Raw genomic sequence first — 24,609 nt, 5'->3', positions numbered from 1 at the left:
GCTACAGGTGTTCATTGATGGCAGATCGTTTTGTTTCATTATTTGCAGGTTACTAGTATTCCTATCCTTTTCAGTAAAACTCATTTTTGCTTCTTTAATTTCTCTCTCTAAAAACTCCTGTAGTTGTCTAAAGCATTAAAGAATCCAAAACTCATATTACAAAGGTCAGAATAGCAGTTATGCTATTGTAGTCTTAGTAATAAAGTCTGGTCATATTATCTCTTGCAGGTGCTCATTGCTGAAAGGTGAGATCCATTTCTAAGCATCTGTGAATAAACAATAACATCCCTTGAAACTGTTTGCTCTTATGATGCTTTTAACATTGAATTTGCCTCAGTCACTTTCATCTCACATTCATCATCCGAGTAACATTTGTTTTTGTAACTCATCATACATATGAAATTTGTACCCCTTTTTCTTTGATCCATTTCCTGCTATGCTCATCCTCATTCTTATTGTAACCTTTCAAATAAGAATTTAATTTTTTTTAATATGAGGAGAAGCCTATTACTGTGTAGATACTAACCTAACATCAGTGAATTAAATGTGTTACTAAATATTTTGTAGCTTATATGGTTATTTTGGAAAACTTAAATCTATTGAACATTTTACAAAATGTCTTTGTTCTAATATTTTGATGTCTGAAAATTTATTTGTATTTGTGTTATTATTTTAGCTCATATACTTGAAAGTGAATATGGTAGGTCACATAAAAAAGTACAATTTGAAAAATTTTCATTATTAATTAAATTATTTTAAGAACTTGTCTTTTTAATTAGTTTTTCCATATAATCTGAAGGTCTGCTTTTAAAAAACCTTTTTATTATATTTTGCAACTATGTAAATGCATATTAGAGCATTGAGAACAAAAAGGGTAATACAAAGCTACAGTTCAACAAAAAAAATCAACAAATAAAATTCAATACAGTTCACCAACAAAAACCAAACAGAACTATTAGATTGAAAAATAATCTATCTGATCTATTTGTATGGAATGATTACAATAAAATTAATAAAAAAAATTTATAAAAAAAAAATAGATTGAAAAATAGGGTAAATCCATACTAATCCTTTTAAGATCAAGTTAATACAAATATTTCTTTGTAGCGTGAAACACATGTTGCAGAGCTAAACAAAAGATGCAACTGCTTGTATATGGAAAACAATTATAACATTTAACGTCTCATGCTAATTTGTAACTTCAGTAGCTACAATCATGTAATCACTAGTTAAATTTTTCCTTTATGATTATGAGTGATTACATTTTAGCTAGTTAGAATTCAACTTTGAGATTTAGCTTTAACATAGAGGTATCTGCATTTACATTTTGACTTTCTGAGATTAATATTATCTTCAGTATATTTAGATAGATAGATAGATAGATAGATAGATAGATAGATAGATAGATAGATAGATAGATAGATAGATAGATAGATAGATAGATAGATAGATAGATAGATAGATAGATAGATAGATACTGTTTTAATCGACCATAGCTGAAGTTGACCTTATCTGTAATTCTAATTTTAACTTCACAAATGACAGAAATCTAGTATTTGAATTGTTACTATTGAAAATGTATTTAAAGTAGATGTATCTAATTCAAATTTCACCTAGTTACAATAGTATAAGATGTTTCAAACTAAGCTCTCTACAGAATAAACAAAAAGGTCTGTGATTCACATTATACAAAATGAATTAAAGTGTAATTCACTGTCAGTAATTCTCACTTTGGATAGTCAAGCATATGTAGATATCTGTTCTGACTAGTGAAAATTATATTTTAGATATCAAATTTTAGATATCAAATATCAACAACAGTTTTCCATATTTGTGAGCCCTATGGTTAAAGGCAGACGGAAATAGAAATAGTGAAAGGAGCTGGAAGTAAACACACAGATAATATATGAGAAGTGTTGATAGAAGTATGTTTACCTCATTGAGGGTGTGAAAATGTTCTGACTTGTGACTGTCTTAATGCCATACAGCTTAGATATAAAAAATAAATCTCCCAGGAATGTTTAAATCTAGACTAAAATAAAGCTGTGTGAATTTGTAGATAAAATGGAAGTGATAGGTGAGGAATAGTTAAGAGCTTAGAGGTGAAACCTATACACACAAAAAGAAATAAGAGAACTGCAGGCTACAACAGTTGATGTGTTATTAAACAGCTTTTAAGAAGAATTGTTGGAGCCATGCTGTCAAATTTTAACTAAGAGAGGATCATAGATTTCAAGGCACCTGCTTGAACAAACCACAAGTTTTAGTTTCTCTTCACATGCTTTTTGTCTCTGTGCACATTTATCGTGCCATCTGTGTAATTCATCTTTCTCTTTTTATGGAAATTCTATAAAAGGCCTATACTAATAATAATAATTTTGAAAATTTTCACAGAACTTTAATGAAAAGCTGTGGTAATGGAAATATGTTAGTAGCCTATTGCACTGTTAATCCTTTAAAAATTACTGGTCCAAAAGAAAATCTTAGAACCTTGCACAAGCAGACTACCACCAATTTTGAGCTCTGTAAACAGAGCGTTGAATAATGAAGTTTGAAATGCTTTTATCTTTTAAATCTCTTTTATCTTTTAAACACTAGCATGTTTAACACAGAAAATGAAAGAGCTAGAAGAAAGAAGAAAAGTATCTCTGCATATTATTGACTTTCTACTTTGATAGAGAATCCTTCTCCAGCTGCAGTTTTTATTTGGTCAACTTTTACTATTTCTTGTGTTAGTTTATTATGGACCTGTTTAATGTAAACATAATCATTGTCCCAATGTGAATATTACTTAGAATATCTTTCTGGACTAATAGCAAGTTCATCTTGAGTTTCTGCTCTCTTTGTAAATGTATTTCTTAAGTTTGAAAAACAGAAAAGAACTATGACTGTTCACAAGAATTTTCTCACAGTCATAAATAAAAATGAACTGAGACAATTCCATCTCTCAGATATCATAATTAATTGCCCAAAAAGTGAGTGAACAAAACCATAATTTATAAGCAGTATATTAACCATATAGTCAATATCACTGCTAATCTGTTCTTCATTATCCCATGCTTGAGTAATATACTCTTTATATTTTACTTTATCTGAATACCAGGAAATAAGCGCTCAGTTTTATTATTGACAGCTGATAAAAGCATATAATTACATTCTCCTGAAGCAGAAAATAAAACCATTCATTTAATTCTGAAACTGTCTGAACTTCCTGAAGTATAATTCATAGCATGAATAGTTTGGTAATACACCATAAATGCTGTGGTTTTTTTACATCCCCGTTTTACACAAAAATTGTATACTTGTCCATCTATTAATATTGTCAGAAGTGCCTCCAGTAAGTAACATAGTGAAATTCACCTTTGATGAAAGGAATACTGACACTTCCACATTAATGTGTGTTTACAGGTGTAACAGTCTGGTTCTTTTTAAGAGTGGGGGGTTGGAATATATATGCCATTTCCTCTTAGAAGCTGTTCTTTCTACAGAACAAGGGAGTTGTTGTTTATGGCTCACCTAGATGAGATGGCCCCTTTGTAATCTAAAGGCCTCCAATTTGCAACTGGCAGATGTAGGATAGTCACGAGAAACACCAAGGGGATTCCTGAACAGAAGCAATTAGTTTGCAATCTAAAGATAATGCCTTGCTAATTAGCATAAAGCTAATAGACTTAGAGGCCAAAAAGTGAGAAGGAATGGCAGCTGTTTGTGTGTCTGAAAATTCAATGTGCATCCAGAAATTATTTTAAAAGGACATAGAATATACCAGTCTTAAGTTGTTTTAGGCTAATCAATAGACCTTAGACATGTAACCTCCCAAGTAATTATAAACAAACTTCCAGAGCCTTCTGACAAAAACCTCAAAAGTGAGAAAGAGCTCAGGATTTCTAGAAAAACAAAAATAATAATAATAAAAACAGCTTGAACAAATGAAGTGATGTTATACAATATGTGTAAGAAGCACTATTGGACCATCTGTTATACAGCACACCTAATGTGTATACAAGTATAAGGCCAGGAGGGACCATTAATTTATTTATTTGTTTGCGTGTTTGCTTCCTTGTTTGTTTATTTGATCCATTTAAAATTTTCCCTTCATTTGTGAGTCTATACACATTGAAAGAAGCAGAAAAAGGAAACAAATGAAAAGTAAAAGGTTTATCCATTATTTATGTAAGGTGCTTGGTGACTTACTGTAGGTGGTGCACTGTAGCACTGTACTGAACCATAAAGAAACAGCAGATAACACACATCGTAAAATTTCACATGCAAAATAGTAATATCCAACAAATACCAGAGTGTGCTAGTTGAGTCACATATTTTTTTTTTCCTTCTTCAGTTTGGGCTTGTAGAATATCTGAACCTACCTTACCGACACTAATTTCAAAGACATACACAATCAATTACTGATGTAACTCCCCTAAATGGCATCTCTTTGAACCAATGAAAGAATCTAGATTATCAATAGAAAATCCACATAAATTTTCATGGAATGCATAGTATTTACTTATTCTGTGGAATCAGCTTCAGGGGTTTGATTGTTTCTGTGAGGCTATTGTCCGTATGTGCCTAAATGTAATATTTAATAAAGTAATTGTTATGCAGAGGTGTCATGTAAACAGGCAATTAGTTCAGAATGTTCAGATATTCAACCATTGAAAAGTAAATAAGTTATATTCTGATCAAAAGTATATATTAGATTATGATAATTTAATACACAGCCTAAATAATGTAATATTTAAATACTTTTGACACTTTTATTATATAGTTCAAAATAAGAAGGGCATACTTATAGAAAAAATTATTTCTAGGATATGACAACATACAATGGTTTCATAAAGTATTCTGACCCCTTTTTTCATTTTTTGATATGCTGCAGTCTTTTGCTGAAATCATTTTCATTCATTTTTCCCCAACATTGAGCAACACTCAAAACACCAGAATACCAAAGTGGAAACATGATTTTAGAAATTTTTTCAAATGTATTAAAATATCTGAAATATCACATTGACAAGTATTCCAATACTTCGAATAAAGTATTGAATCCTTTATTCAATACTTGCTTCAAGCACCTTAGCCAGCAATTCCAGCCTGAGGTCTTCTTGAGTTTGTGACAAGAATTATGAAAGCGACTGTGCTCTTGGGAACCTTCAGTGCTGCAGGAACTTTTTGTACCATTCCCCAGTTCAGTGCCTCAACACAATCCAGTCTCAATGCTCAGCAGGCAATTTTTTTGACCTTGTGGCTTGATTTTTGTTCTGACACACATTATCAACTGTGGAACCTTCTATAGACATATGTGTGCCGTGGATAATAATGTCCAGTGGATTGAATTGACCACAGGTGGACTCCAGACAAGGTGCAGAAACATCTCAACGATGATCAATAGAATGGGATACACCTGAGCCAAATTTCAAGTGTCATAGCAAAGGGTCACTTTTGTCAATGTGATATTTCAGGTTTTTTTTTTTAATAAATTTGCAAAAATTTCTACAATTTTGTTTTCTTTTTTGTTATTCTGGGGTAGTGAGTGTTGCTTGATGTGAGGAAAAATGTATGTAAAATTTAGCACATCCTACAAAATACCAAAATGTTGAAAAAGTGAAAAGGTCTGAATACTTCCTGATTCCATTGTATGTTACTGTAGATAACCACTAGGTGGTACTCAAACTCTATCTATCTATCTATCTATCTATCTATCTATCTATCTATCTATCTATCTATCTATCTATCTATCTATCTATCTATCTATCTATCTATCTAATTTAATATGTGTGATCATTTTAAGTCTTCTGTTTAAAAAATGCAACTTGTGTCAGTTTTGCATGGCCTTCTTTAATAGGCTTTTCATTTAGCCTAAACAGAGATATAAAAAAAACAATCAACATTATCACTTGTCAGTAAAGCACTGTCCACTGAGACCAGCTATGTTATATGGGTTAGAGATGGTGGCACTGACCAGAATGCAGGAGACAGAGCTGGAGGTTGTAGAGTTAAAGATGCTAAGATTTGCACTGGGTGTGATGAGGATGGACAGGATTAGAAATGAGTATATACGGGTCAGCTCAAGTAGGACGGTTGGGAGACAAAGTCTGAGAGGCGAGATTGCGTTGGTTTGAACAAAGGAGAGATGCTGGGTATATTGGGAAAAGGATGTTAAGGATAGAGATGCCAGGCAAGAGGAAAAGAGGAAGGCCTAAGAGAATGTTTATGGATATGGTGAGAGAGGACATGCAGGTGGTGTTTGTAACAGAGCAAGATGCATAAGACAGGGCGATATGGAAGAAGATGATCCGCTGTGGCAACCCCTAACAGGAGCAGCCGAAAGAAGTAGTAGTGCAGGACTGTCCACTAAACAGACACTTTGCTTACTTTATCACGCTGACATATTTTTCAATGGCCTGACTTGAATATATCCTGCTTAAAATGGTGTTGCTATATTCTATTAAAACAAGTACAATGAACTACAACTGTGAAAAGAAAACCACTGAAATTTTTGATTTTTCAATTTGTTCTTGTATAGTAACTTTAAACTGCACCACAGGTACAGTGCAAGAAATAAATCAAGAGTTAAATATTTAATATTATTTTTGAATAGAAAGTGCTTAGGTTGATCAGACTTACAGTATCTTTTCCTTGGTTTATAGTAAAGTAACATTTAATATGTACTGTATGTGCTGGAAACATGTTATTTTCCCAGAGAAGTGGATAAGCACATTTAGATTTTGAATGATTTGTGGTTGCCATTATCAGTATTTACTGACACATGTTGCAGTTTGTAAATTTAGTTACATTATTAATAGATATTTATATTTATTTAAGTGATATCTATTAGTCATTTTAGTAATGGACTACAACACCAACTGATTTCTGTTAGCAGTTTTATGTTAATCTAATTTGCGTAGGCTGATTGTGTATCTACTTATAATTAAACTCATAGCACATAACCTAAATGTAATCTGTGGATGAAACAAAAGAAAATCTTTCCAAATGCTTTATCTGATTAGACTTTTATATATAATTTAAAGGCTTTGTATTCACAATTTTGAAAAAAGATGTGGTTTCTTTTTAATAATTATACATTTATATTTGTGCTTGTTCTCTCATTTACAAAGGCAAGAGGTAAAGTGGTAAAATACAGATTTTTAAAAGAAAGCTGGAATTTTTTTAGTGAATCAGTGTGTTTTGGCTGTTGTCACTATGAAGCTAGCTCTCTATTGCCTTGCATCAAAGCTCTTCCAGTAATGTCAAATTTAAACACTTTTTTAAAATCATTTTATTCAATAAAAGTTTAAAGACCATTCAGAAAGGCAATACAAAATCACATTGCACTGTCTACACTGAATATTCAATGTAGGGCGGCATGTTAGCACAATTGTTAATGTTGCTGAATACACATACCCATAATCATATGTTCAAATCATGCATCTGGACTTTGTCTGTTTGGATTTGAAGCACTAGTTATGCTGATTTGTGTTGCCAAATTGGCTCCTGTGTAAGTGTACATGTTGGTGTTTATCTCAATTTGCCATGTAATGGACTGGCACCATATCCTGGGATTTTTCCTGCTTTGTGCCCAGTGCTGTCTTGATATTGATTTGGCCTTGAATAGGATTATGCAGGTAGGAGAAAGTTATGGTTTGTGTTTGTGTGCTTGTGTGTGTGTGTGTGTGTGTGTGCGTGTGTGTGTGTGTGTGTGTAACAAAAACAAAATGTGTCTAATGTGCTTGTCAGTATGATCATAGTCTTAATAAGCAAAATGGCACATCTGGATAATTATTTTTAATTTTATAAAATGAAATACGAATGACAGTCTGTTACATCATTATTTGGAAAATTCAGGATTTAAACTGACTTCTAAGTGAACCCACTTGAACCTACCTGTTGAAAGAATCTTCTTCTTCTTTCGGCTGCTCCCGTTAGGGGTTGCCACAGCGAATCATCTTCTTCCATATCTTTCTGTCCTCTGCATCTTGTTCTGTTACACCCATCACCTGCATGTCCTCTCTCACCACATCCATAAACCTTCGCTTAGGCCTTCCTCTTTTCCTCTTCCCTGGCAGCTCAATCCTTAGCATCCTTCTCCCAATATACCCAGCATCTCTCCCCTGCACATGTCCAAACCAATGCAATCTCGCCTCTCAGACTTTGTCTCCCAATCGTCCAACTTGAGCTGACCCTCTAATGTACTCATTTCTAATCCTATCCATCCTCATCACACCCAGTGCAAATCTTAGCATCTTTAACTCTGCTACCTCTAGCTCTGTCTCCAGCTTTCTGGTCAGTGCCACCGTCTCTAACCCATATAACATAGCTGGTCTCACTACCGTCCTGTACACTTTCCCTTTCACTCTTGCTGATACCCGTCTGTCAGAAATTACTCCTGACACTCTTCTCAAACCATTCCACCCTGCCTGCGCTCTCTTTTTCACCTCTCTTCCACAATCCCCATTGCTCTGTACTGTTGATCCCAAGTATTTAAACTCCTCCACCTTCACCAACTCTACTTCCTGCATCCTCACCATTCCACTGACCTCCCTCTCATTTACACACATGTATTCTGTCTTATTCCTACTGACCTTCATTCCTCTCCTCTCTAGAGCATATCTCCACCTCTCCAGGGTCTCCTCAACCTGCTCCCTACTATCGCTACAGATCACAATGTCATCAGCAAACATCATAGTCCACGGGGACTCCTGTCTAATCTCGCCTGTCAACCTGTCCATCACCATTGTAAATAAGAAAGGGCTCAGAGCTGATCCCTGATGTAATCCCACCTCCACGGTGAATGCATCCGTCGCTCCTACCGCAGACCTCACCACTGTCACACTTCCCTCGTACATATTGTGTACAACTCTTACATACTTCTCTGCCACTCCCGACTTCCTCATACAATACCACAACTCCTCTCGAGGCACCCTGTCATATGCTTTCTCCAGGTCCACAAAGACGCAATGCAACTCCTTCTGGCCTTCTCTAAACTTGTCCATCAACATCCTCAGAGCAAACATTGCATCTGTGGTGCTCTTTCTTGGCATGAAACCATACTGCTGCTCACTAATCATCACCTCACTTCTTAACCAAGCTTCCACTACTCTTTCCCATAACGTCATGCTGTGACTCATCAATTTTATTCCCCTGTAGTTACTGCAGTCCTGCACATCCCCCTTATTCTTAAATATCTGCACCAGTACACTTCTTCTCCACTCCTCAGGCATCCTCTCACATTCCAAAAAACTCCACTGCCATCTCTGCTAAACACCTCCATGCTTCCATAGGTATGTCTTCTGGACCAACGGCCTTTCCATTTTTCAGCCTCTTCATAGCTGTCCTTACTTCCTCCTTGCTAATCCGTTGCACTTCCTGATTCACTATCTCTACATCATCCAACCTCTTATCTCTCTTCTTCTCTTCGTTCATCAGCCTTTCAAAGTATTCTTTCCATCTGCTCAACACACTCTCCTCACTTGTGAGTACGTTTCAATCTTTATCCTTTATCACCCTAACCTGCTGCACATCTTTCCCAGCTCGGTCCCTCTGTCTAACCAATCGGTACAGGTCCTTTTCTCCCTCCTTAGTGTCCATCCTCTCATACAACTCATCATACGCCTTTTCTTTAGCCTTCGCCACCTTTCTCTTCACCTTGCGCCTTATCTCCTTGTACTCTTGTCTACTTTCTTCATCTCTCTGACTATCCCACTTCTTCTTTGCCATCCTCTTCCTCTGTATACTCTCCTGTATTTCTTCATTCCACCACCAGGTTTCTTTTTCCTCCTTCCTCTTTCCAGATGTCACGCCAAGCACCCTTCTTGCCATCACCCTTACTATATCTGCTGTAGTTTCCCAGCTGTCTGGTAACTCTTCACTGCCACCCAGTGCCTGTCTCACCTCCTCCCTAAACTCAACCTTGCAGTCTTCCTTTTTCAGATTCCACCATTTGATCCTTGGCTCTGCCCTCACTCCCTTCCTCTTCTTGATCTCCAGCGTCATCCTACAGACCACCGTCCTATGCTGCTTAACTACACTTTCCCCTGCCACCACTTTACAGTCTTCAATCTCCTTCAGATCAACTCTTCTGCATAGGATGTAATCTACCTGTGTGCATCTTCCTCCATTCTTGTACGTAACCCTATGTTCCTCCCTCTTCTTAAAATACGTATTCACCACAGCCATGTCCATCCTTTTGGCAAAATCCACTATCCTCTGACCTTGTTCATTCCTCTCCTTGACACCATACCTACCCATCACCTCCTCGTCTCCAGTGTTCCCTTCACCAACATACCCATTGAAATCTGCTCCAATCACCACTCTCTGTCCCTTGGGTACACTATTCATCACTTCATCCAACTCACTCCAAAAATCTTCTTTCTCACCCAATGCACACCCAACTTGCGGTGCATATGCACTAACAACATTTATCATCACACCTCCAATTTCCAGCTTCATAATCATTACTCTGCCTGACACTCTTTTCACCTCCAAAACACTCTTGACATACTGTTCCTTCAGGATAATTCCTACCCCATTTCTCCTCCCATCCACACCATGATAGAACAATTTGAATCCACCTCTGATCCACCTGGCCTTACTCCCCTTCCATTTAGTCTCTTGCACACACAATATATCACCCTTCCTTCTCTCCATCATATCTGCTAACTCTCTCCCCTTACCAGTCATACTGCCAACATTCAAAGTTCCTACCCTCAGTTCCACTCTCTTTCCTCCTCTCCTCCCGCTTCCAGACATGTCTCCCCCCCCCCCCCCCCCCCCCCCCTCTTCTTCTCCTCCTTCTTCTTCTTCGGCCAACAGTAGCCCAATTTCCACCAGCATCCTGTTGGCTAACAGTACTGGTGGCGGTCGTTGTTAACCCGGGGCTCGACCAATCCGGTATGGAAATTTGTATTATTGTCCGCATATTGATTTGTCAAAATTTTACACCGGATGCCCTTCCTGACGTAACCCTCCCCATTTATCCAGGCTTGGGACCGGCACGAAGAAACACACTGGTTTGTGCATCCCCTGTGGCTGGGTTTACCTATTGAAAGAATACTTGTGATATTTCTCAGTAGAAAACAAAATTTTTCAGTTCTCCTGGGAATGTTTATCTCAACATCATGAAATTGAAGCTGTTTGGCAGTAAAGAGAGATTACAATAAAGCACTCAGAAAAAGGTCCTAAATAAGGCTTTCCTTTCCATGGATTACTTTGAAGAGCATTCTGAATGTGAGATTTCTTCATCAGTGTTGTCTCTACAAGACATTATTCTGCTCTGCCAGGCAATTTGTCTTATTGACATAAAACAGCAACCACTGGGAAGAAGTATTGTAATAGTACGCAACCACATGTTTTGATACTTAGTACATTTTTATTCAGCTCTTGCTGTTTCTTCAATATTATCTCCTGGATTCTTTTGGAAAGCTCTGAAGTAGATTGCTTCACTGCAATAGTCACAGTATTCCAGCAGGTGGTGGAAGACACCCTTCCATGACCACAATTGAAACAACTGTGAAAGTGTAAAAATTAACCTTTCTCATTTAAAACCATGTTGTCCAACATTTGAGTTTCTTATAACTTCTCTGATTTTTACATTTGTTTAATAATATGTAAAAGAAATGAGAAAATATGGAAGTATTTTTCTTTTATTGAACTAAACACAGAGCTTTTTTTCTCTATTCAGTGCTGTTATTATTTTTTCTACACACTCACATTCCACCTTTATGTGCATTACAGCTGTATCTGAAAGTGCATAACAACAGAAAAAAACCCTGATTAAAGCCTAGTTGGACGAGGTTCTTTAGCCCAGGGCTATAGCACTTATTCAAAGTTCTTTCCACATTGCAGTGTGATGTTTAATGTATGAGACCTTTTACTGTACAAGGGCACTTTTCTTACTAAAGCATGACTCGGTAGCAATGTTTTAAATTAGGGATGAATACTATTTTTTTCCTCAGGATGTGCTTTTATAGGTTACCCATGTTTTGTCTCAGTGCTCCACTTCTATCTTTGTTTTTAATATGAAATTATTTTCAATCTTAACAGTTAATGAAAACTAAGTCATTTACTGTAGTTTTTCTTTCAAATTTTAATGTTTCCATCACCAGTAAAATGTGTGTATGCTGAACTGTTTGCATAGTAGCAATGGTGTTTCCTAGGCAGGTCCTTAATAGACGTTTCTCTTGCTGATTTCACATAGCATAAAAACTATAATGGCTACATTGTATTTGCTGCTGAACTTTCCTCTGTGTTTTGCTTTCAGAGCACTAATTTATATGTGTAAACTGGTGCTGAGGCCAAATGCTGCTCTGTTCAGGAGACTTTTTTTCCATGAGTCTTCCCTATTGTAGTATATTGTTAGTGTTTTGCAAAAAAAAAAAAAAAATCACATTATTAAAATTTTACAGCATATATATGTTTTTTTATTATTATTTTTATTTATTTTTTTTTTGTTTTTACTATGTCTGAGTTCACTATGAAGTTCTTGGTATTTTGAGGATAAACCTTTTGAGTTGTAAATGACAGTTTTAAGCCTTTATCCGTGTCTTTATACTTTGATACAGCCTGTAATGTACTAGCCAGGGGGAATTCTTATCGGCTTGTTACACTGGTGCAAAAGAGGATCTTGCATTTTTTTTAGCCTTGCTGTTTTTTTTTAAACTCTTGTATAATCTATTAGGTTACTAAAGAGCTTTATGCCGTTCTTTATGTTTACTGTGACCAGCTACTTTGAATAAATTTTAGGGCTGTCTACTCATGTTACAAAATTGTTCTGAAATGTATATGCCAGTATTATGGTTTAGACTTATTTAAGTATTTTTTGTTTTTGAAGGTTTTGATAGTATACCCATTGTTTTGTTAGCCTGTGGAAAATACTATATTAATGAAACCAGAGACATACATCTCTTGTAAATTCAAATTAATGAGATGCTTTAATTTTTAAGAACAGAAACAGTCCATTTTGATAACATTCCAGCTTTCTGCATTCTAGAGGTGTTGATATATCAGCCATCAATCCTGTGCCATTATCTACCCTTCTTGTGTTGGTGCTTGAGCAGCTTCCCACTGGATTGTTCTCCTTTTCAGTTGTTCATGCCTTACTGCAGGACTTCTTCTCAGCAGTCGATTTTTAGAATTACTTTCATGACAGATTACTTGCAGATTTTTTTGTAGTGTTGCTTCCTAAGTTGCTTTTTTGTCCATGCTGAAACTGTCAAAGTGCATGTTATATGATGTTATAGGAAGGTGAGCAAAGGATATGTTTGTGATTTGTGGAGAGGTTGTTCACTGTAGTGATATTTTGGAGATGCCATAGCTGCTCAAGAACCTCAACTTTTTTTGTTAATGGTTGTCTGTTGAAAATCTATGGCAACTCGCTGGCTTTAATATCCCTCATAATGAAAGATTGATAAGAAAAAAGAAAACATTTGCTCCTTTCAATCATCTCCACATTTCCCTATTTGACACAAAAATGTCATCTCAACCTATTCTTGTATCACATTATTAAGCTCTTGTATGTTGAAAATAACAAAGTCAAATCTGTATAAGTAAATTCCTTGCATCATTGTATGATGAAACTACAAATCAAAAAACATGTTTAGCAGCTCTTGTACTTGATGTCTATTAATAGATTAGGCTAATATTCTGTGATTGCATTCTGTGATTGCACTCATGAGCCACTTGCTAACTGGTAATCAACATATTACTTAACACCTCACTTATTTATTAAAGTCAGTGCTGTTGATGTTTGTTAGGGTTTTTTTGTGCCAGACAGGGGTAGAGCTATTCATTGTACTTTTTCAAATTTGTATTTTTAGAAAAGCAAAATGTTTATGCAATTTTATCAGTTTTAAAAGCCATTGAACATTCTTGACCTTAAAGATTGAAACAATTTCTTCAATACAGTGTAAATGATCCACACAACACGGAAGACATTTGGTGGCAGCCACCTGTATACTTGCAATTGGCTGCAAAAAATGCAGCAAAGATGTACAGTAATCCCTCCTCTATCGCGGGGGTTGCGTTCCAGACCCCCCCGCGAAAGGTGAAAATCCACGAAGTAGAAACCATATGTTTATATGGTTATTTTTATATTGTCATGCTTGGGTCACAGATTTGCACAGAAACACAGGAGGTTGTAGAGAGACAGGAACTTTATTCAAACACTGCAAACAAACATTTGTCTATTTTTCAAAAGTTTAAACTGTGCTCCATGACAAGAAAGAGATGATAGTTCCGTCTCACAATTAAAAGAATGCAAACATATCTTCCTCTTCAAAGGAGTGCGCGTCAGGAGCAGATAATGTCAGAGAGAGAGAGAGAAAAGCAAACAAATCAATAGGGCTGTTTGGGCTTTTAAGTATGCGAAGCACCGCCGGACAACGCAGCTGCTAGGAAGGGAGCAATGTAAAGGTAGCCTTTCAGCATTTTTTTAGAGGAGCGTCCCTATCGTCTAGTGGTGCGAACAGCCCCCCCTGTTCACACCCCATCGTCAGGAGCACAGAATGTCAGAGAGAGTGAGAGAGAGAGACAGAGAAAAACAAACAATTAAAAATCAATACGTGCTGTTCGAGCTTTTAAGTATGCGAAGCACCATGCAGGAAGCATATCGCTTGACAAAACAGCCACATTTAAGCCCAGCAAGGAAGCGAGCAATGTGAAGGTAATCTTTCAGTGTTTTTTGAGGAGCGGCCGTATCTTCTAGGGGTGCGAACAGCCCCCGTGCTCACAATATATTTGAGGAGTTTTATTTAATACGTAATACGCGCTCTGGTTGGGTAGCTTCTCAGCCATCTGCCAATAGCGTCCCTTGTATGAAATCAACTGGGCAAACCAACTGAGGAAGCATGTACCTGAAATTAAAAGACCCATTGTCCGCAGAAATCCGCGAACCAGCAAAAAATCCACGATATATATTTAAATATGCTTACATATAAAATCCACAATAGAGTGAAGCCGTGAAAGTCGAAGCGCGATATAGCGAGGGATTACTGTAGTTCAAATTGATATAGATCAGTCCATAGACAAAGAACAGGAAAACATGGTGCTTATACAGTATGTAAGGTAGATGGGAAATGATGTCATCAGGCAGGAACCGGAAGTGGCATCCTCGTGGCTGGGGCCGCAAGTGCCATGGCCAGAACCGGAAATGATATCCTTGGCATGGAGCCAAAAGTGATGTCTTGATGCCGGAACCAGAATTGACATCATCGGACCCAAGCAGAATTGCCCATGATCGTTCTGCTAATAGAAAGAATCATGGATTAGTGCACTCTGTCATCCCCTGTTTTGGCGAAAAATTACCATCTTTTGAACCTTTTAGCTGCCTCCCATGCGCATGTCTGTGACAACAGATATGGTAATTTACAATTTTGTGATCTGATCTTTACCTTATTAGAGGTAATTTAATTTTAAAAGAAGTGTAAAAGTATATGTAATATTTTTTGTGGCTTTATATAGTGTCTGTACATCTTTTCTTCTCAACATGTATCTAGGTAACAAGAAAAGCATTCAGCTTTGTAGGAAATTCAATTAAATTCCCTCTTACATGATGTTGTAAATAACTAAAATTACCATCAGAAAACCAGAAAGGCACCATGCCAAAAAGTATCATCATGTAGGTAAAAAGCCCTCTTGTACATTATTTTGTGGAGAAAAAAAAGTTATATCTCAAAAAGGAAGTGTATGAACAAAATAGGTTGTTTGTACTTAGTATAAAAATTCTGGAAAAGTAAAATATAAACCACGAGTGGAGATGAGTTTAGCATTTTAAAGATTATACTTTTTAACTCTGATTTTTCTGTTATTTTGTTTACGGTGATAATGAAGTAAATTTAGTCCTGACTTTCAGGTTTAATATAAACATTAAATTTAATTATTATTAAATTGTTTATTTCCTCCTTTTGTATACAGTTGCATTTATTGGTAATTTGACAGATTTTTATTAACAAAGCTGTTATTAAGCAACCAGGAGAAAGTAATAATTCACTTCAGATGATGATCTTGAGTATTCCTAGGTTAAAAACTAACCTACAATCACAGAAAACACCTGGTACATGATTTCTAACCCCGATGGTACTGGAACATGTTTAAAATGATAAGTTGATGGTTGTTGGGCCCCAGACTTAACCAGTGTGTGGTCAAACTTGAAACTGAAGCAAAAGCACATTCAAATATTAAAGGAGTTTTTCAGATTGCTTCATCAGATTTCCATTAATATCAGCATGGATAAATGCCTTCTCTAGTAAGTTGATTGGTTGCCTGTGCCTCATTTACAAGATAATAATATTTAAAGAAGATTGTTTTTTGCATTCTGTTTTTTTCTGCTTGATTTCAATATTCCTAGGTTTCTTTTAAAAACACACTTATGTTTACAAAATTGCAAAATGCTACCTCCTGTATGCTTTCATTATGATATTACTTAATCAAATTATTTATGTTTTCGGAAAATAAAGTAAAGAACTATAAAATGCACTTTGTTAGTGATTGTGCTATGGGAAATTCATCTTAATTCAATAAATTGTGAATAAATTATTTAGATTTGGATGGTTAATTATAAATTAAAGTGACCTTTTTGGTGCACAGTTAGCTTTTAAGTTTAGCCTAATCATTTCTAAGAAGAACAGCATTGTTTTGCTGTGGCCATTTTAAACTGTATTAATCAAGCATTTTTTAATTTGTATATCACCATACACCAGGATGCTTTAAATTCTGTTTTCCGATTAAGCTAAATGAAGGAATCCCTTCAAAAAAGTATGAAACCATACTGTAGCTCAAGTATAGAATATTCAGGTGCATTGTATGTTACCTTCACCTTTTTGCAAAATAAGAAACAGATCAGCAGAAAAGAGAAACTGTAGGCTCTAAAAACAGTGGCTGCTTGGCAACCAGAACCTCTACAGAGAAGACTCCAGCTGTGTGTCCTTTCTGTGCATCTTGATCATTTCAGTTCACTGTCAGTGAAGTGAATCCAAACTACCTACTTCAGTTAAGAAAAATTATCAACTTCCAAAAAGTTAACATGCTTGATACAGTTTCTGTATTTATTAAAATAAGGGTCGGGTATTTTTAGTCATTTCTGATATGAACTTGTTTGATTGATTATCTTAACACATCAGGCATAATAAAATGTAAATCATGCAGCATCTCATTTGATAAAATTTGTGTGTTTTTTAAGCTGCAGTGAATGTTTTTATTCATGTGTTGGTGCAAATTAGTTGTGTTGTATGAATATCTTTTCTTTTTTATCTTTAGGGGCATGCTTTTTACTTTCAGCATATAACTGATGTAACATCATCAAGCTTGCTCAATACAATTGAAGGTTACAGAGTGCCATAGCCTATTTCAGCAGCATAAGGCTAAAGACAAAAGTGAACCCAATAGAGGGCACTAGTCCGTTGCAAAACCAACTGAAGCACATACCCACACTCATATTTGCACATGTCCAATTTTGAATTGTAAGTTAATCTAATCTGCCCATCTTTGGTATTTGAAAGGTAAACCAGAGTACCTCGATAAAGAGAGGACAGAGAGAGAACTGATAAATTCCATACAGACAGCAGCCCAAGGTGGAATTCAAACACGGGATGCTGGATCACAACAGCCCAGAGCTACCCCAGTAAATACATCTTTACATAACAGTGGTGCTGCATTCCACACCCTTTCTACATTACATCTAATTTAGGAATATATCCTGTACTCAAAAATGTGTTAATGTGCTTAGGTTGGTCAATAAAAGGTAGTAGCTAGAACACCATTAGTAGTTCTCATGTAACATATGAACTAAATATTTATAACTGAAAATGTAAAATATTACAAGTCAATTGTGTTTCGTTATTCTCTCTTACACCTGCATTGTTAAATATTTTAACACTGAAATAACATTAAGTACCCAGAGAAAACCCACACTAAATGATAGAAAAGGAAAAACTTCACAAAAGACAGTGCACATAAGAGGACTCCTGTGGCTGTGAAGGAGAACTGTCTAGTTCTTCATGGATTTGAAACTGAAGAGACAGATGGTTGCATTTTCTTCTGCCTAATGGTGAAAATTATACTCTTTTGGATTTTGTGATAATGCAGTGTATATTTTATCACTGCTTTTGCCAAATTATTGGGCTTCATCTGTAGGAAATTAGTTTGCATAGGTATTTAGTTAGTTTGATTACTTAGGCAAAAATTAAATGTTGATAGTTGTAGGATGTCAAATTTAAAACTAGTGTTTCATGTTCATACGTACCTACTGATAACTCTTTATTATTCCATCCAAGATCCAATAGCACTTTACTTGTGTTATTTCTAGTCTGTTGTTTTTCAGCTACTGTATGTATTAATCTGCTTTTGTCTTTCAATCTTTGTTTATCCTTTTAGATTGCATTAGGAACGGTAACAAATGTGGACGAAGCAGTAAAATGGCTTAGCTACACATACCTCTATGTGCGAATGAGAGTTAATCCTCTAGCCTATGGCATCAATCACAAAATATATCAGGTAATATTATTCAAGCAATTCCCATAGATTTTGTTTTGTTATAGAACCTTAATGATAAACATTGTGAATAATTATATGTAGATAAAAACAATTTACAAATTTCATTAACTATTTGGCTAATTACACAATTACTATATCTCAATTCTATTTCATGCTCCTAAACTTCATTATAAGTAAAAACATTCCAAAGAAACATAATAAATATGTTTTGACAACAAGCTTGTTTTTAAATTAGTGTGTTATATAATACATAATTTGTCCAATTGATCTTTAAAAAAAAACCACAAATAATAAGAGTATGAGGAACTTAATTACAGTGGTAAAATATTGAATCTGTAACTGTAACCTTATGTATTATTTATATGGGTTGTAAAGAATATTGCATTGTATAATCTTTCATTAAAACTTTTTTTCAGCATAATATTATATCAGCCATAGTGATATTTTCGATTATTCCTTTGAAAATAAATTGTGAATTTAGGGAGTGTAGCCAAGAGACTCCAGTATTGAGCCATAATTTAGGTTGTTCAGCCAGCCCAACTGACATGTTGTTTGTCCCTGAGCAAATCACTTAACCTTTTAATACTCCAGGTGTGCAAATATAAACTATAGTATTGTACACTTTTGAATTGTAAGTCACTTTGGAAAATAATTCCTAAATAAATAAACTGAAAGGAATCCCCCAAGATTAAAGCAATTTTTTTAAGTATTCATTTTAAAGTTGTGTACTTTGTATCTCAGTGAAACTATATGTTTTAACTTATTTCATGGCATGTTGCAGAGTATCTATAGAGGTCTCTCCCGCAGGCTGGAAACATAGTGGCCAGAGTTTAGTTTTATTTTTCTACATTGCAATTTTTATGTTTTTACAATATAATGAATATTTTTTAAAAAATTATAAAAAGTGTGTTCATTTGGATCTTCTCATTATTTTTTGTTTTGTTGCTTTATTTTAACAGTATACAATTTGGATTAACACCACTATCCTGAGCTGTATTAATGAGTTTTGCTGACGAATATATGCATATATATATATATATATATATATATATATATATATATATATATATATATATATATATATATATATATATATATAACTTATAGTGAGTTGGATTTGTAAGTGGAAATATATATGTTATGAATATAAATAAGGTTTGAATAAGATTTTCAGAGAATCATTACTTATTTTATTTCCTGGGACTTGTATCAAACTATTCCACATCTGTCTTTTTTTAAAATAATATTTATATAACTGGATTTATAAACACATTCTCTTTTGTAGATGGACCCAAGTTTGGAAAATTACCGTACAGAACTTGTAAAGGAGTCAGGCCGAAAGCTTGACAAAGCTAGAATGATTCGATTTGAAGAGAGGACAGGATATTTTTCATCGACAGATTTGGGTAGAACTGCTAGTCACTTCTACATTAAATATAACACAATGGAGGTATGCCCTCAGTATGCTTTTTTCTTACAGTCTGCTGGACATTTTCTTTTTTTTTTCTTTTTTTTTATTTATTTACTAAGGTTGATAAAGGCTTTCTTTATGCACTAAAAGTGAATGTGGTACATGTTCATTGTCTAACATACAGATAAAGATATACACTTCCGGTTAAAAGTTTTAGAACACCTCAGTTTTTTCTGTTTTTATGGGAATGCATGTAGTTTAATGTCTTAATGTTTCATGAAATTAAGGCATAGAACAAATAAACAATGGTAAATAAAAAAAATAAGTAAAGAAATCATTAACTGTATAAAATTGTATTCAGCTTTTTTGATTCATCAAAGTAGACACCTTTTGCTGATATAAGAGCCAGACTGTGGGAACCCTTTTGATTCAGAATGCCAGTCACTCTGTGTAAGTCACCAACTCTGCCTCTAGCAAAAGAACCACAGATCATCACACTTCCTCCTCCATGTTTGACAGTTGGTGTCATTCCCTGAGGAACCATCCATTAACCAGTTCAATAATATAAAAACACCCTGCGTGATGAACTGAAGATTTCAAATTTTGATTCACACAAGACCTTCTTCCAGTCTACAGTAGTCCGCAGCTGTTATTTCAAGGCTCTATTTTGTCCTTTAAGGAATGGCATTTTTACTGCCATTCACTCTATCAAACCTGCAGCACAAATTCTTCTCTTCACAGTAGAAACTGAGACTTCCTTTTTTTGACCACTTTTAAGCTGTGCTTGAAGCTGTTGTGCTGTGAGGTACAAATCACACAAGCAGATAAGCAATAGAAATGTGTCTTCTGACTGGGTTGTGACTTTGGCTCTGACAAATGTATTCTTGTCAGAGGCCATTCCAGTTCCCATTTGCCTTTGGATTGTGTAGGACATTATACTCACTGGGCCTTAAATTTGTGTTACAGTTTCTCTAAACAAGATGCCTATACTTCAAAGAGTAATAATGCTGTCTTATTTAATTTGTTAATTGCTATTTACTTACCATTATCACTGTCATTTACAACTTTCTACAGTGTAATATTGTCCAAGTAGTTCTTCAGAGGGTGTTGTAACACAGTCTGTTCCAACTGTGGTTCAAGACAGACACAGGGTTTTTAAGTAATCAACTGAATTTGGGATATCCTGTGAAAATTGTTTACTTCAACTTGCAAGGCATGATTTACTTTAATTGCTGCAGAATATGTGTAGGTTGTAACGTATTAGTTGCTCCCCGAAGAAGGCTCATTTGTAATATCCTGAAATGTCTTTTTTTTGTTTTTGCTAAACTAAACTTTAAATTTAAACCTCTGGCAGTTTACTACTTACCTTGTCACCATTTTAATTCATTCATTAAATTTCAAATGGAAAAACTGAGGTGTTCTAAGGCTTTTGGCTGGTATTGTAACTTGCTACTGAGTAGCTGCTTATTTCAGGTCTGTAGCTTTACAATGCCTATGCAGTCTATGCAGTATTAAAAATAATGGATTAAAATTTAAATTACCTGATTTTTATTATGTAATGTGGTCTTAAAGATTGCTAAAAGTGTTTTTACTTGTAGACTCTTGAATTTCATATTTATTGTGGAACCACTGTTGTTAGGCTTTGTAAATTGTCTAACACTATAATGAGCTGTATGTATTGTGTAAGATTTAAAAAGTTGCCTTAAAGAATGTAATAGTTTTCTTTTATAAAAAATTATTCCGTTACATGTGTGGAATTATTTGGTATAATGTACTCAGTCACATGTTTTGACAGTTTTGTTGTATTTTCAAATAACTAGAATTGTTTAGTGTTTAAATATAGTCTGTGAAGAACAACATGTGATGAATAGCATTCCCATCACATATAAACCCCTTGACTTTTCACTGGAGCAACAGCAGTAATAACCCCGGTATTGACTGTCCTAATTTTGGAATGACTATGATGTTAATCATTGCCAGTGAACAGAATACCAGGTCCAGGTTTAAATACACTGGTTCATTTAGATGCATTCTAATACTAAAAATACAGTTTTTTTTCCAGAGAAACTGAAATCCTGTACAGATTTTTCTATAAAATGAATGTTTAACTGTTAGGTCATGTCAAAGATTTGTATTAACTTTTCTTTTTGTCTTAAAGACATTTAATGAACTTTTTGCTGTACACAATACTGAAGCTGACATCCTTTGCATTGTGTCCAAAGCAGAGGAGTTTGAGCAGGTCAAGGTAAGGTCACTGATTGAAAAGGAAATAGTGAGCAGTTAGGAAAAAAATATCTAAAATCTTTTTTTAAAATAGTTGAGATTTTTAGAAGAACATGTGTTGTTCATAAGTGTGAATAAGTAACAAATTAAAGCAATCTAAGATTCAGTGTGTTCACCTGAGTAATAGTGTGTAAAGTCATATTTACTGAGCTGAGACGCTGTTATTTTAACTCTTCATTTCCTGTATAGAGTGGCTTTTCCTGCTGCAGGGTGGTTAACATTATGACCAATATGACTAGCTGGTAGCAAAGCGTATGCATCTGTTTGTTTATAAGTAATCTATATAGCCTCAATGCATACCTTTTACACAAATTAATTCTAAATTTCATGTAATTCCTTAAATGAGCATTATACCAAAATTATTTGTAAATGTAGTATTAACTTATTAGTTTCAATCTGCTAGAGGATTCTAAGTTGCTTTATTTCTTTCGGGAGAGAAATACAGTTTGAGCAATTGTTATAGAAGTAATGTTTTGCTTATATACACATAATAATTATTAAATAATTAAACACAGAATGGCACACAATATGTTATAGCAAAAATTAAGAACTTTATAATAAATTGAATATATAGCTGTGTATATGTACAGTATGTGTATACGTATATAAATATGTATGTATATATGTGTTGACTACGTTTTATATATATATATATATATATATATATATATATATATATAGTACTGTGCAAAAGTTTTAGGCAGGTGTGAAAAAATGCTGTAAACAAAGAATGCTTTCCAAAATGGAAGTGTTAATCATTTATTTTCATCAATCAACAAAAAGCAGTGAATGAACAAAAGAGAAATCTAAATCAAATCAATATTTGGTGTGATCACCCTTTGCCTTCAAAACAGCAACAATTCTTCTAGGTACACTTGCACACAGTTTTTGAAGGAACTCGGCTAGTAGGTTGTTCCAAACATCTTGAAGAACTAACCACAGATCTTCTGTGGATGTAGGCTTCCTCACATCCTTCTGTCTCGTCATGTAATCCCAGACACACTCGATGATGTTGAGATCAGGGCTCTGTGGGGGCCATACCATCACTTCCAGGACTTCTTGTTCTTCTTTACGTTGAAGATAGTTCTTAATGACTTTGGCTGTATGTTTGGGGTCGTTGTCCTGCTGCAGAATAAATTTGGGGCCAATCATACGCCTCCCTGATGGTATTGCATGATGGATAAGTATCTGCCTATATTTCTCAGCATTGAGAACACCATTAATCCTGACCAAATCTCCAACTCCATTTGAAGAAATGCAGCCCCAAACATTCAAGGAACCTCCACCATGCTTCACCGTTGCCTGCAGACACTCATTATTGTACCGCTCTTCAGCCCTTCGACGAACAAATTGCCTTCTGCTACAGCCAAATTTTGACTCCTCAGTCCAGAGCACCTGCTGCCATTTTTCTGCCCCTCAGTTCCTATGTTTTCGTGCATACTTGAGTCGCTTGGCCTTGTTTCCACGTCGGAGGTATGGCTTTTTGGCTGCAACTCTTCCATGAAGACCACTTCTGGCCAGACTTCTCTGGACAGTAGATGGGTGTACCTGGGTCCCACTGGTTTCTGCCAGTTCTGAGCTGATGGCACTGCTGGACATCTTCCGATTTGGAAGGGTAATAAGCTTGATGTGTCTTTCATCTGCTGCACTAAGTTTCCTTAGCCAACCACTGCCTCTATGATCCTCAACGTTGCCCATTTCTTTGTGCTTCTTCAAAAGAGCTTGAACAGCACATCTTGAAACCCCAGTCTGCTTTGAAATCTTTGTCTGGGAGAGACCTTGCTGATGCAGTATAACTACCTTGTGTCTTGTTGCTGTGCTCAATCTTGCAATGACATGAAACTGTCTTCCACAACTTCACCTTGGTAACAGAGTTTGGCTGTTCCTCACCCAATTTTAAGCCTCCTAAACAGCTGTTTCTGTTTCAGTTAATGACTGTGTTTCAACCTACGTGTGACATTGATGATCATTAGCACCTGTTTGGTATAATTGGTTGATCATACACCTGATTATAATCCTACAATATCCCTGACTTTGTGCAAGTGTACCTATAAAATTGATGCTGGTTTGAAGGCAAAAGGTAGTAACACCAAATATTGATTTGATTTAGATTTTTCTTTTGTTCGCTCACTTTGCATTTTGTAAATTGATAACAATAAACAATCATTATTTATATTTCTGAAAGCATTCTTTGTTTACAGCATTTTTTCACACCCGCCTAAAACTTTTGTACAATACTGTATATAAATAGTATGTATATAAATAATATGTATATAATTAAATGAATTGTTCAATGATCTTTCCAGTTTTGATGAATTCCATCATATTTAATTGTTTGAATCTCTTTTCCCTGTTGTTCATTGTTATAAAATATTATTAAACCCAATTTTACATTTTTCACAGAGAATAAAGGCAAGTCAGTTGCAATGAAG

The 24,609-nt window shown here is 35.1% G+C and overlaps 1 protein-coding gene across 2 annotated transcripts in view; it reads left to right on the top strand.

Annotated features, from left to right (window-relative positions):
• The window catches only part of ascc3 (activating signal cointegrator 1 complex subunit 3), an 854,735-nt gene that overhangs the window by 613,339 nt on the left and 216,787 nt on the right, over positions 1-24,609 (top strand). For both annotated transcript variants that reach the window (XM_051925342.1, XM_051925343.1), the window contains exons 17-19: positions 18,364-18,483; positions 19,769-19,933; positions 22,053-22,139. In XM_051925342.1, coding sequence (XP_051781302.1) covers positions 18,364-18,483; positions 19,769-19,933; positions 22,053-22,139 — 372 coding nt within the window. The remainder of the gene's footprint in view (positions 1-18,363; positions 18,484-19,768; positions 19,934-22,052; positions 22,140-24,609) is intronic.

This window comes from Erpetoichthys calabaricus, chromosome 3 (genome assembly GCF_900747795.2).
Source record: "Erpetoichthys calabaricus chromosome 3, fErpCal1.3, whole genome shotgun sequence".
NCBI lineage: Eukaryota > Metazoa > Chordata > Cladistia > Polypteriformes > Polypteridae > Erpetoichthys > Erpetoichthys calabaricus.
This window is presented reverse-complemented; position numbering and strand designations above follow the sequence as displayed.